Here is a 13,300-nt window from a genome sequence, read left to right on the forward strand (position 1 = left end):
AAGAATATTTAAGTATTTATACAAAGTGGATAAGCATCAGCAAGCATGAGTGAGAACAGAATAACTTCTAGTCTGGTTGTTGGGATGCTCACCTGGAAGGCAGAGAGAGTTGAATTCAAGTTCCTGTTTCAGAGTGGGGATTCAAATGTGGATCTCCCAGATCCTATACAAATGCCCTAACACTAGACTAAAGTTTATAAGGGATGGACAGAAACATACTTTCAATTTGCTGACAAATTCTGAAATTTTTTGAAAATGAGCCAAATATTGTAATTTTTTTGGTTTGCTAGCTGAATCAAAAAAATCAGTTATTTGCCCTGGTCTATTTATAACTCATTTTAGCTAGGAGACTGGATATCTTAGATGACTGCTAATGGGACTTTCTAGATCGTAGATCCCTGATTCAAATTCGGGCTGGATCAATAGTGATGAAAAGTTGTTACCCTCTGATGGCTATTTAGTGGCCTGCTTATATGAATTAATATTGGTGGTTCTCAGTCCAGTTTCTTGTCCCCACATTACAAAAGCCGTGATCAAAATTGGTACTGATTGGTCCCCTTGTTGGTAGGCTCAACACATCAGCCACGGGTTCCACAGGGACTGAACTTTCCTTTCACCCTTAAATATTGTTCTTCCAGGGCAGGGTTGAGGCACACTTCTTGGGCAGCTTGCACTTTTGCTGCCTTGATTACTTGAGTCTGCCACCTTTTATAAGGAACAAATTCACTAAAAAATTAAAAACAAAACTCACCTCAACCCTGTGCATCTTTCTGTCTGTCTGTTTCTGTCTCTCTGCTCTAGCCTCCACAGTTTAAATTGGACCCACGACTGGCCCGTTTATTGGGAATACACACACAGACCCGATCAGCAATTATCCAGGCCCTCTGGCAGTACATCAAAACAAACAAACTGCAAGACTCCCATGATAAGGAATACATCAACTGTGACAAATACTTCCAGCAGGTAACTCCCTATTCATAGCAAGATCTCTTAAAAGTTTGGGACTAGCACTTGGCTGTTTCTTGAATGGACAGGAGGTACTGAATAAAAGTTTCCTTTTATAATTCTCTGAATTTCTTCAGTTCCACATGGCTGTCAGCAGGCACTACCACCCATGAGACAAACACTCTTTGCATACCTTTATTTTGCAGTGTAGACAAAGCCCCCAGAGTCACATACCCACGTAGTTCTTCCTTCTACTTTGTAGTGCTGGAAGGAATTTTTCTTGCTTTTCTGTATTCTGTATTAATTGCTTTGTACAGCTCTGACTCATGAATCAAAGCTTTTCTAATTACCATTTTATACCAGTCTTACAATATAACCTTCTAATTCTGAATGGTTGATTATAGGGACAAAATGAGTGAGGTAATGCTTTTTATTAGTCCAACTTCTGTTGATGAAAGGGACAAGTGTTCAATCTACACAGATCTTCAGGTTGATTATGCACAGACTCCTCCAATCTGGCAGAAGTGGAAGGACATGCCATATGTCTCTTGAAGGTCAATTTTCTCCTAGATTTGCAGTAACTTGTAAGATTTCACGTGTGATCTCTATGTAATGATTTGAACAGTTATCTCCTCAAGACCCATTTCTGCTATGACACCCATGTGAAATTAACCAACCAAGCCATCCATTAAAAAGAATCCTCACCCTTTTCTCTCCATCACACCATGCAGTACCCTCGTTCAGGGTATGTCTTCACTGCCCACTGGATTGGCGGGCAGCGATTGATCCAGCGGGGATCGATTTATTGCATCTAGTTTAGATGCAATAAATCAACCCCCGAGCACTCTCCCGTTGACTCCTGTACTCCAGTGCCGTGAGAGGCACAGGCAGAGTTGATGGGGCAGCAGCAGTTGACTCACCGTGGTGAAGACACCACGGTAAGTCGATCTAAGTACGTCAACTTCAGCTATGTTGCATAACTTGGATCAATTCTCCCCCCCCCACCCACCAGTGTAGACCAGGGCTGAGTAATGTTAACTCCAATTCCCCCTCCCCTCCTTGTTTCTATCTAGTTACATCATGTCTAAGTTAGTTTGTAAGCACCTCGGGGAAAGATCATTTCATCCTTCAGTTATGGGAGAAATAAATTATGAATATTTTAATAGGCACATGGTAATTAAAGCTTTATTCTTAGCTTCCTTTCTAACTCTCCATTTTGAGTTGCTCGTCATTCTTTTTCCAGTTGAAGTGACTCAGCCCAAAGAGGACCTTTTGTTTTTTGAAAGTTTGAATAAAATTATTTCAGCTATTATTTAAAATTATTTGAACATGAAAGGCACATTTGTCTTTGTCCCACTATATCCCAATCAGAAATTTAATATTTCTGTAACCCAGAAACTTAAATGTTTAGACACTTTGAACTTACCCTTTTTCAGAGATTGGGTAAAATTTCCAGTAACACTTAAGTCTCATTTTTAAACGTGACTTGAGTACTTGAAGCCTGAATCCCATTGAAACTCAGTGGGACTTCCTCCTAAGTACCTAGGTCACTTTTGAAAATTTTACCTCTTACTTTGATCTAAGGCTAAAGATAAATTTCTTAACTTGGTTCTGTATTTTTAAAGATCTGAGGACATAATTTTCGTTTATACTATGGCCTCTTTACACCACTCTTAAAGTATAAAGGGACCTTTACGTGAAAATTATATTCACTTGTGGGTTTACTTTTTTGCCCCCTTGAAGACTCCTTTATATTGCCAGAGCAGTGTTCAGTGGCCTTGGTGTAAATGAGATGCAAACCCATGAGCCTGCACATTTGGGAGCTGGTTGCCTGCAAGGTAATGTTTTTTATCTGGCTTTCTGAGGCATTGTTTAAGAGAACAGCAGTAGCATGTTCAGTGTAGAGACAATGTTAAGGAAAAAACTTAACCCATAAGTGCCCTTAATCTATCCAGGTTCTTGTATTGGCACCCATTATCGTAGTATGTAAGTGAGAATAAGAATAACAACATTGATCTATCTCAGTCTCCCTCCCTTCTTTTCTTGCTAGCAACAAGGGGATTTAGGGTTTGTTCTGAACTATGATAACACAGTAGTGTTGGTTTGAGGAAGGTGTTATTGCCGGAAAGCAGCGTGAATGAAGAGGTGGGATTGGCGGCCATTCTTATTTCATATGGCAGTGAGTCCCGTAGTTTTGGTCTGGTTCCTGGGATGGTTCTGTCTCTTACAGTCATGAGTCTTGTTGAAAGGTAGCAGTGGTGTGAATTTGGGGTCATGATGAAAGAGGGGTGTCTCAAAGAGCCAGGGCCAGTCCCATGTACAGCTTTGAATATCAAGGTAGACACCTGGAATTAGACTCTGTTTAATGAGGAGTCAGTGCAGAGAAAAGTGCTGTGGGGGGTGCTCCGTGCTGAGAATGTCACTGAGCATCTGGGCTGCTGCATTCTGATTAGTTGAAGCTTCCTAAAACCATAAGGCTTCATTCCTAGACATAGAGAATTATAGTAGTTAAGCCTAGAAGTTACAAAAAGGGTGGATCACAATGTGATGGAATGGGACAAATCATCTGGCCAGCTGCAGATGGAAACTGATGTTTTTTGCCACTGTGGCTATTTGGGTATCTAGGTTCCATGCAGAGTCTGAGAGGATCCCAAGGCTACAGACCAGATTAACAATCCAGGGGAAGATACTTTTAGTGGGTGGGGTTGTTATGAAGGAAAAAAGTTCTTCAAAGCCCTTAATGTAAAAGTTCAGTTAGCTGAATAGCCACTGATTATTACAACTTCTAGAAGTGTTTAGTGTATGGGGAGAAATGGTTCCTGCTCCAAAGGGCACACAAGATAGTTAAAAACAAGTTTGAACAAGTGATTGTGACAAATGATAGAAGAGAGGATGTGATGGAATCCAGTGATGGAATCAGGTAATTTGCAAGGTGGCGACATGCATAAGTGGAATATTCCAAACCATATTCATTACTTTTTAAAGATCCTCTATTTTTTTCTGTTCTTAAGTGGCCTCTGTCTGTTTTTTAAAGTTCTTAAACCTCTTGCTGTTTCTGGTTATTATAATATATAATAATTGTTAGAAATGTTAATACACCCCCCTCCATGGGCATGTTGGGCAGCAGCTGAATATAGGGGCCCTTATGGTTCCACTTTGTGAAGATGAAGAAGGCAGAATTCAGGGAGCTGTGAACTATGGCAGATTAAATTCAATGTAGATAAATGCAAAGTAATACATATTGGAAAAAATAATCCCAGCTATATATACAAAATGGTGGGGTCTAAATTAGCTGTTACCACACAAGAAAGATATCTTGGCAGCAGCATTGATAGTTCTCTGAAAACAATGTGAAGCAGCAGTCAAAAGAGCTAACCAAATGTTAGGAACCATTAGGAAAGGGATAGATGATAAAACAGAAAATATCATCATGCCTCTATATAACTCCATGGTACACCCACAAGTTGAATACTGTGTGCGGTTCTGGATACCTCAACTCCAGAATAATATATCATAATTGGAAAAGGTGCTGAGAAACACAACAAAAATGATTAGGGGTATGGAACAGCTTCCATATGAGGAGAGAGTAAAAAGATTGAGACTGTTCATTTTAGAAAAGAGACAACTAAGGCGGGGGGGGGGGATATGACAGAGGTTTTTACAGTCATAAACGGTATGGAGAAAGTGAACAGGAAAGTGTTATTTACCCTTTCATCTAACAGAAGAACTAGGGATCACCTGATTAAATTAATAGGCAGCAGGTTTAAAACAAACAAAAGGTGCGCAATACACAGTCAACCTGTGGAACTCATTGCCATGGGATGTTGTGAAGGCCAAAAATATAACTGGGTTAAGAAAAAGAATTAGATAAGTTCATAAAGAATAGGTCCCTCAATGGCTATTAGCCAAGATGGTCAGGGATGCAACCCCATGCTCTGGGTGTCCCTAAACCTCCAACTGCCAGAAGCTGGGACTAGATGACAGGAAATGGATCACTTGAAATTATCCTTGTGACTGGAGTCCCGGGGGAGCCAACTGTGGTCACTCAATTAGGGTGAACTGCAAAGAATGGGTCAGACAATCCCCAAAGCTGGTGGATATTCCAATACTTAGATTTACCAAGCCAGCACAAAACAGCTTCTACAATACCTTACTGGCTACCCAGAAGCCAACAACACAGTTCCCTTAAAGTAACCCAGCCTCAGGCCTCCCCAAGATATCCAAGTCAAATATCATGAGGATTACTGAAAATCTTATTCATCATATAAAAAAGTTCTACCAATCCTAAAGGATCGGACACATTACCTCCCAGGTTAATCACTTGTCCAGATCTTACCCAAATACATGCTTACAGCCAATTCTTATTAAAGAAACTAAAATCTATTTAAAAAGAAAAGAGAGTATAGTTAAAAGATCAATATACATACAGACTTGAGTACAATCTTGAGATTCAGATTCATAGCAGAGATGATGAGCTTTGTAGATGCAAAGAGTTCTTTTTGAAATAGTTCATAGGTTATAGTCCTATTATAGTTTATATTCAGGGCAGTCCAGTCAGGACTGGGATCTCAGTCCTTATGGCTTAGGTTTCCACTGCGTTAAGCCTCAAGCAGATCTGAGATAAAAAGGATTGGGACCCAAACATCTTTATACAGTTTCAGGCCTTCTTGTGACAACTTGGAGTCCTTCAGCCAACAATAGGCACTCATGGGAACTTTGAAGTGGACCCATTTCCTAAGCATCGCCGGTAATTATCCATACATTAACATAAGGCAATTGCCTGTTTTTCCACCATTCATAGATGATTTGCTGTACATTTCAAAGAGAGATGAATACAGTGATATCCTATGTTTACAATTCATTTAAATGTTAAGATGTCCTTTCGATCTCTGAATTAACAGAATACAGCATAGACAGAGGCTATTTGATTACATTGTTGGCCATTACCAATATATATGTAAATACACAAAAACATTATCTCCCCATATGCCTTTAAGGGTTGAATTTTGAGTAATTTATCCTGCAAGATGCTTAACCCTTTCTGATCATGTGTCATGTTCTGTCCTGTTCTGTCCATTCCCTCTGAAGCACTGTCCAAAGTTAAGGAGTACTTGTGGCACCTTAGAGACTAACAGTACTCCTTTTCTTTTTGCGAATACAGACTAACACGGCTGCTACTTTGAAACCTGTCCAAAGTTAGGATACTGGTTTAGATGGACCATTGGTCTGACCCAGAAATCAAAGGCTTTCTGAAAGTCCAAGTACTCTATATCGACTAGATTTCACTATATTGACTATATCAGGGGTTCCCAAACTTGGTTCACAGCTTGTTCAGGGTAAGCCCTTGGCAGGCCGCGAGACACTTTATTTATCTGAGCGTCCACAGGTACAGCTGCTTGCACCTCCCAGTGGCTGCAGTTTGCTGTTCCCGGCCAATGGGAGCTGCGGGAAGTGGCGCAGGCTGGGCCACCGCTTCCTGCTGCTTCCCACAGCTCCCATTGGCTGGGAATGGCAAACTGCGGCCACTTGGAGCTGGAGTAGCCATACCTGCGGACACTCAGGTAAATAAAGCATCTCGCGGCCCACCAGGGGCTTACCCTGAACAAGCCACGAGCTAAGTTTGGGAACCCTGAACTATATTGACATAGATTCTAAGGCCGGAAGGGACGACTCTGATCATTTAGTCTGACCTGCTACATAAGAATAAGAACATAAGAATGCCCATATTGGGTCAGACCAATGGTCTGTCTAGGCCACTATTCTGTCTTCTGACAGTGGCCAATGCCAGGTGTTTCAAAGAGAGTGAAAAGAGCAGAGCAATTATCAAGTGATCCATCCCTTGTTGTCCAGTCGTACCATCTGGCAGTCAGAGGTTTAGGGCACCAAGAGCATGGAATTGCATCCCTGATCATCTTGACTAATTGCTATTAATGGACCTATCCTCCGTGAACTAATCTAATTATTTTTGAACCCCATTGCATAACACAGGCCATAGACCTTACCCTAAATAATTCCTGTTTGAACTATGCAAGGTCTTTTAGAAAAACATCTAATCTTTCATTAAAAAATTGCCAGTGATGGAGAATCTACCACAACCTTTGGTAAATTGTTCCAGTGATTAATTACCCCCACTGTTAAAAATGTACACCTTATTTCCAGGCTTAATTTGTCTAGTTTCAAGTTCCAGCTATTGGATCTTGTTATATCTTTGCTTGATTAATCAGCCCATTATCAAATATTTGTTCCATATGTAGGTAATTATAGACTGATCTAGTCACACCTTAACCTTCTAACATTATAATGAGCTGTTTGCTCCGGCTGCTAGACGAAAGCGGGGATGCTGCCCACCCCATCAGCATCCAGCCAGACTGATAAGTGACTTTAGAATTTAGGATTTAATTTCAGGAAATCAGTGTTAATATAAAGAGTGCCCAGGTGGGGGTGTGCAGAGCTAGAGAGAAACTTTCAGAATTACCTGACTTTTGAGCCCTCGATTTCTCACCTTCCTGTTCAATTGCAAGGTAGTTTTTTTTTCCCAGGGATATTAACAAACCTTTCACCTTGTTTAGATCTTCGACTGTCCACGGCTAAAATTTTCTGAAATTCCTCAGAGACTCACTAACCTGCTGTTGCCTCCAGACCCCATAGTTATAAACCACATCATCAGGTAAGTGTGCTGGCCAGCCCAGCACTACCTGGGTTTCCCACAACAAAGAAAGTATGAGCCATTTCCCTCTTTGCCCCACAGATGTTTCCAACCAAACCAGTCCTCCATTTTCTGTCAGACCAGGACCCTGATAAATTATTTTTATGTGGGATACTTCCACAGATGCCATTATTCTAGTATCTGGGTGATCATGAACTTTCATGAATTTATCCTCATAACCCTCTCCCTTCCCTTAGGAAATGTTGTTATCCCCATGTTACAGATGGGAAGTTGAAGTACAGAAAGACTAAGTGTTTTGCCCAAAGTCAAAGAAGATGTGAGTAGTGGAGTAGGGAGTTGAATCTGTGTCTTACTAGTCCTCGGCTAGAACCCTAAACACTGGAGGATCTGTTCTTTCTAAAAAGGTACCCCTGCAACACATCCTGCTGGAATACCGAGCTTTCCCCAAAGCCAGCATTCCTGGGAAGAGACTGGAGTAGCTGGGAGCTCCCATCCTGCCCTGCTCCCTACAGTGCCTCCTACTAGGAGATGTTGGGACCTGTAGCATTTGTGAGTGCCACAGAAGAAGCTCTGTTATTCCCATTCCTTCCTAGGTCTGGTTAGGTCTGGAAGAAGTCTCAGCAGATTCTGCTAAAAACTTGGACCCAAGTGGGTCTAACACTTAGAGTGGAATTCAAGGTTCTGGTGTTATCTTCTCCATAGTGTTGACCCCAATGACCAGAAAAAGACGGCGTGTTATGACATTGACGTGGAAGTTGAAGATCCCTTAAAAGGACAGATGAGTAGCTTTCTCCTCTCAACAGCCAACCAGCAGGAGATCACAGCACTGGACAACAAGGTACTGGCACAAGAGTGAAGGATTTAAAGTATCATGGAGCATGGCGTATGTGAATATGCAGTATGAGGGGCATGGAATCACATGCTACACTCTGAGAATGCGGTCTGAGCTGGATTCATTGTCACAGAGCATGCTCTATGGGAGTGGATATTCATAGATTTTTAAGGCCAGGAGGGACCATTAGATTATCTAGTTTGACGTCCTATTTAACACTGGCCATAGAATTTCACCCAGTTACCTTTATATTGAGCCCAATAATGTGTGTTTGACTGAAAAATACCTTCTAGAAAGGCATCCAATCTTGATGTAAAGACATCAAGAGATAGAGAATCCACCACTTCCCTTGCTGGTTTGTTCCAATAGTTAATCACTCTCCCTATGAAAAATTTGTGCCTTATTTCTAATTTGATTTTGTCTGGCTTTAACTTCCAGCCATTCATTTTTGTTCCGCTTTCTCCACTAGACTAAATAGCTCTTTACTACCTGGTATTGTCTCGCCATGAAGGTACTCATATACAATAATCAAGTCACCTTTTGATCTTCTTTTTAATAAGATAAACAAATTGAGCTCTTTAAATCTCTCATGTAAAGCGTTTTTTTTTCCAGTCCTCAAATAATTTTTGTGGCTCTTTTCTGTACCCTCTCCAAGTTTACAACATCTTTTTTAAAATGTGGATACCAGAACTGGATACAGTAGTCACCTCCCTACTTCAAAAAAAGAAAAGGAGTACTTGTGGCACCTTAGAGACTAACAAATTTATTTGAGCATAAGCTTTTGTGAGCTACAGCTCACTTCATCAGATGCATTCATTTCCATTTCCTCCTCCATCCCTTTTTTAAAAATGGGCACTACATTAGCCTTTTTCCAGTCGTCCAGGACCTCCCCCGATCGCCATGAGTTTTCAAAGGCCAATGGCTCTGCAATCACATCCGCCAACTCCTTTAGCACTCTCGGATGCAGCGCATCCGGCCCCATGGACTTGTGCTTGTCCAGCTTTTCTAAATAGTCCCGAACCACTTCTTTCTCCACAGAGGGCTGGTCCCCTCCTCCCCATGCTGTGCTACCCAGTGCAGTAGTCTGGGAGCTGACCTTGTTCGTGAAGACAGAGGCAAAAAAAGCATTGAGTACATTAACTTTTTCCACATCCTCTGTCACTAGATTGCCTCCCTCATTCAGTAAGGGGCCCACACTTTCCTTGACTTTCTTCTTGTTGCTAACATACCTGAAGAAACCCTTCTTGTTACTCTTAACATTTCTTGCTAGCTGCACCTCCAGGTGTGATTTGGCCTTCCTGATTTTACTCCTGCATGCCCGAGCAATATTTTTATACCCTTCCCTGCTTATTTGTCCAATCTTCCACTTCTTGTAAGCTTCTTTTTTGTGTCTAAGATCAGCAAGGATTTCACTGTGAAGCCAAGCTGGTCGCCTGCCATATTTACTATTCTTTCTACACATTGGGATAGTTTTGTCCCTGTAACCTCAATAAGGATTCTTTAAAATACAGCCAGCTCTCCTGGACTCCTTTCCCCCTCATGTTATTCTCCCAGGGGATCCTGCCCATCAGTTCCCAGAGGGAGTCAAAATCTGCTTTTCTGAAGTCCAGGGTCCGTATTCTGCTGCTCTCCTTTCTTCCTTGTGTCAGGATCCTGAACTCGACCATCTCATGGTCACTGCCTCCCAGGTTCCCATCCACTTTTGCTTCCCTACTAATTCTTCCCAGTTTGTGAGCAGCAGGTCAAGAAGAGCACTTGCACCAGAAAATAGTCCCCTACACTTTCCAAAAACTTCCTGGATTGTCTGTGCACCGCTGTATTGCTCTCCCAGCAGATATCAGGGTGATTGAAGTCTCCCATGAGAACCAGGGCCTGCAATCTAGTAACTTCCGTGAGTTGCCAGAAGAAAGCCTCGTGCACCTCATCCCCCTGGTCCGGTGGTCTATAGCAGACTCCCACCACGACATCACCCTTGTTGCTCACACTTCTAAACTTAATCTAGAGACTCTCAGGTTTTTCTGCAGTTTCATACCGGAGCTCTGAGCAGTCTTACTGCTCTCTTACATACAATGCAACTCCCCCACCCTTTCTGCCCTGCCTGTCCTTCCTGAACAGTTTATATCCATCCAAGACAGTACTCCAGTCATGTGAATTATCCCACCAAGTCTCTGTTATTCCAATCATCATAATTCCTTGACTGTGCCAGGACTTCCAGTTCCTCCTGCATGTTTCCCAGGCTTCTTGCATTTGTATAGGCACTTGAGAGAACTTGCTGTTTGTCCTGCTTTCTTAGTATGAGGCAGGAGCCCTTCCCTCTCGCGCTCTCCTTTTCGAGCTTCCAGTATCCCACGTCCCCACTTACCTCAGGGCTTTGGTCTCCTTCCCCCAGTGAACCTAGTTTAAAACCCTCTTCACTAGGTTAGCCAGCCTGCTTGTGAAGATGCTCTTCCCTCCCTTCATTAGGTGGAGCCTGTCTCTGTCTAGCACTCCTCCTTCTTGGAACACCATCCATGGTCAAAGAATCCAAAGTTTTCTCTCCGACACCACCTGCGTAGCCATTCGTTGACTTCCATGATTCGACGGTCTCTACTCAGGCCTTTTCCTTCTACAGGGAGGATGGACGAGAACACCACTTGCTCCTCAAACTCCTTTTATCCTTCTTCCCAGAGCCACAGTCTGCGGTGATCCGCTCAATGTCATTTTTCTAGTTAGTGAGGTTGTTCATTGGGGACTTCTCTACCCTTCCCGCTCTGGGGACTATGCCCTTTCAAGCCAGTTTTTAAAACTGTGTCTTGTGCCCTTGCTCCTTCTCAGTGAGCGATGAGCGCTCCCGCTACTTGTAGTGTCTGGGTGAATTTCCCACTGCTCCGTTTACTGCTCCTTTCCACCATGGAGTCGAGCAACTTGTGAGTTTCGCCTCTGCAATTTCTTAATGGAGGAGGCATTGTGCCCACATGCACAGCTCCAGTGAAACTACCAGAGCGACGCCCATCACTGATGGTGAGCACCTCACTGAGTCTTTCCAGTGCGGCATCACCACACACACCAAAGCCCCACCACGTGCACAAGAAGCACAGGCACAAAGGTGGCTCCCTGACAGGAACCACTTCAAAGGGCAGTGTTTCCTCCCCAGATCGGGATCGTTTGGGTGAGAAGTCATGCACTACAGCTGAAGGTCTAGCCTCAACTTCAGCACTTGTCTCCAAAGAGAATGCAGACAGAGCATCGCTCCAAATGCCACCTCTCACCATTGGCCCCTTCTGTTCTGGCAGCGGGACCCTCTACTTTGCTCCTGGCACCATCAATCCCGCCGAGTTCCTCAGGCTCAATGCATCTGGTCCTGTGTACTCTGGGCCATTTATTGCCTGTCACACCATTGACGAAACTTATGTTACCCTTTGCCAGTACTCCACCATGTTCCACACTACGACTGGACCTGGGGATTACAGGTTGATGAGAAGCTGGATATGAGTTAGCAGTGTGCCCTTGTTGCCAAGAAGGCCAACAGCATATTGGGCTGTATTAGTAGGAGCATTGCCAGCAGATCGAGGGAAGTGATTATTCCCCTCTATTCGGCACTGGTGAGGCCACACCTGGAGTATTGCATCCAGTTTTGGTCCCCCCACTACAGAAGGGATGTGGACAAATTGGAGATAGTCCAGCGGAGGGCAACGAAAATGAATTAGGGGGGCTGGGGCACATGATTTACGAGGAGAGGCTGAGGGAACTGGGGTTATTTAGTCTGCAGAAGAGAAGAGTGAGGGGGGATTGGATAGCAGCCTTCAACTACCTGAAGGGGAGTTCCAAAGAGGATAGAGCTAGGCTGTTCTCAGTGTGGCAGATGACAGAATGAGAAGCAATGGTCTCAAGTTGCAGTGCGGGAGGTCTAGGTTGGATATTAGGAAACACTATTTCACTAGGAGAGTGGTGAAGCACTGGAATGGGTTAACTAGGGTGGTGGTGGAATCTCCATCCTTAGAGGTTTTCAAGGCCCGGCTTGACAAAGCCCTGGCTGGGATGATTTAGTGTTGTTGGTCCTGCTTTGAGCAGGAGATAGGGAAGAGACCTCAGGAGGTCATCTAGTCCTAATATTCTATGATTCTATGAATCTCCCCAACATGTTGGGTTGTCCCTATTATAGGGTTGCCTGAGTCCTAAGTGCCCTCCTTCCATGTCCAAATTTAGCTTTCTCACCCACAAAAATGTTAGAGTACACCTACTCTATAGGCTGGTATGTTCATGCATATTAATGACATTCATAACTATTAGAGACCACTAGCTCTTCTTCACTTCTGTTATTTCTGTCCTAATCAGTTATTTCCATGTTTTTTGTGGTGTACCTGTTAAGTCTGAAACAGGCCATGAACTTGGGTGGCTTTACCTACCAACTTGCTTTAACTTGTCTACTTATCTATGTGAAAGGTCACAAACATATATACTATATGCTTCAGCTCGTCACCACCTATCTAGGGTAAAGGTCTCGAACAGATTTATGTTAACTTGCCTTAGCTTAACATACAGAATGTTACCTGTAGGTTCTTTCCATTACAGCTAAAATATTCTAATACAAATTGGTAAACCTATTATATTAACAAATAATAAACCTATAATGTAACACATGATTAAACTCATAACAAAATATATATATGCAAGCAAGCAGGCTAGCTTTATAGGCTACAAGCCATATTTGTATGACTGGCTGGTGCAGGGAAGATATTTTCATCAGTCCTCAGTCTGTGTGCCTCACGCTCTGTTCCAGACCTGGGTATGAAAGTCAATTGTGGAGAAAATGAACTTGGCACCCCCCTATTTCTCCCCCAGTCCAGTGAATCAGATTCATCAATGTGATCCTGGAC

General features: G+C 42.9%; 1 protein-coding gene across 2 annotated transcripts in view; it reads left to right on the forward strand.

Moving 5' to 3' along the window:
* Positions 1–13,300, forward strand: part of SMARCD3 (SWI/SNF related, matrix associated, actin dependent regulator of chromatin, subfamily d, member 3) — a 161,919-nt gene that overhangs the window by 112,477 nt on the left and 36,142 nt on the right. For both annotated transcript variants that reach the window (XM_038391445.2, XM_038391438.2), the window contains exons 8-10: positions 802–963; positions 7,515–7,612; positions 8,315–8,450. In XM_038391445.2, the coding sequence (XP_038247373.1) occupies positions 802–963; positions 7,515–7,612; positions 8,315–8,450 (396 nt within the window). The remainder of the gene's footprint in view (positions 1–801; positions 964–7,514; positions 7,613–8,314; positions 8,451–13,300) is intronic.

This window comes from Dermochelys coriacea, chromosome 2 (assembly GCF_009764565.3).
Source record: "Dermochelys coriacea isolate rDerCor1 chromosome 2, rDerCor1.pri.v4, whole genome shotgun sequence".
Lineage (NCBI taxonomy): Eukaryota > Metazoa > Chordata > Testudines > Dermochelyidae > Dermochelys > Dermochelys coriacea.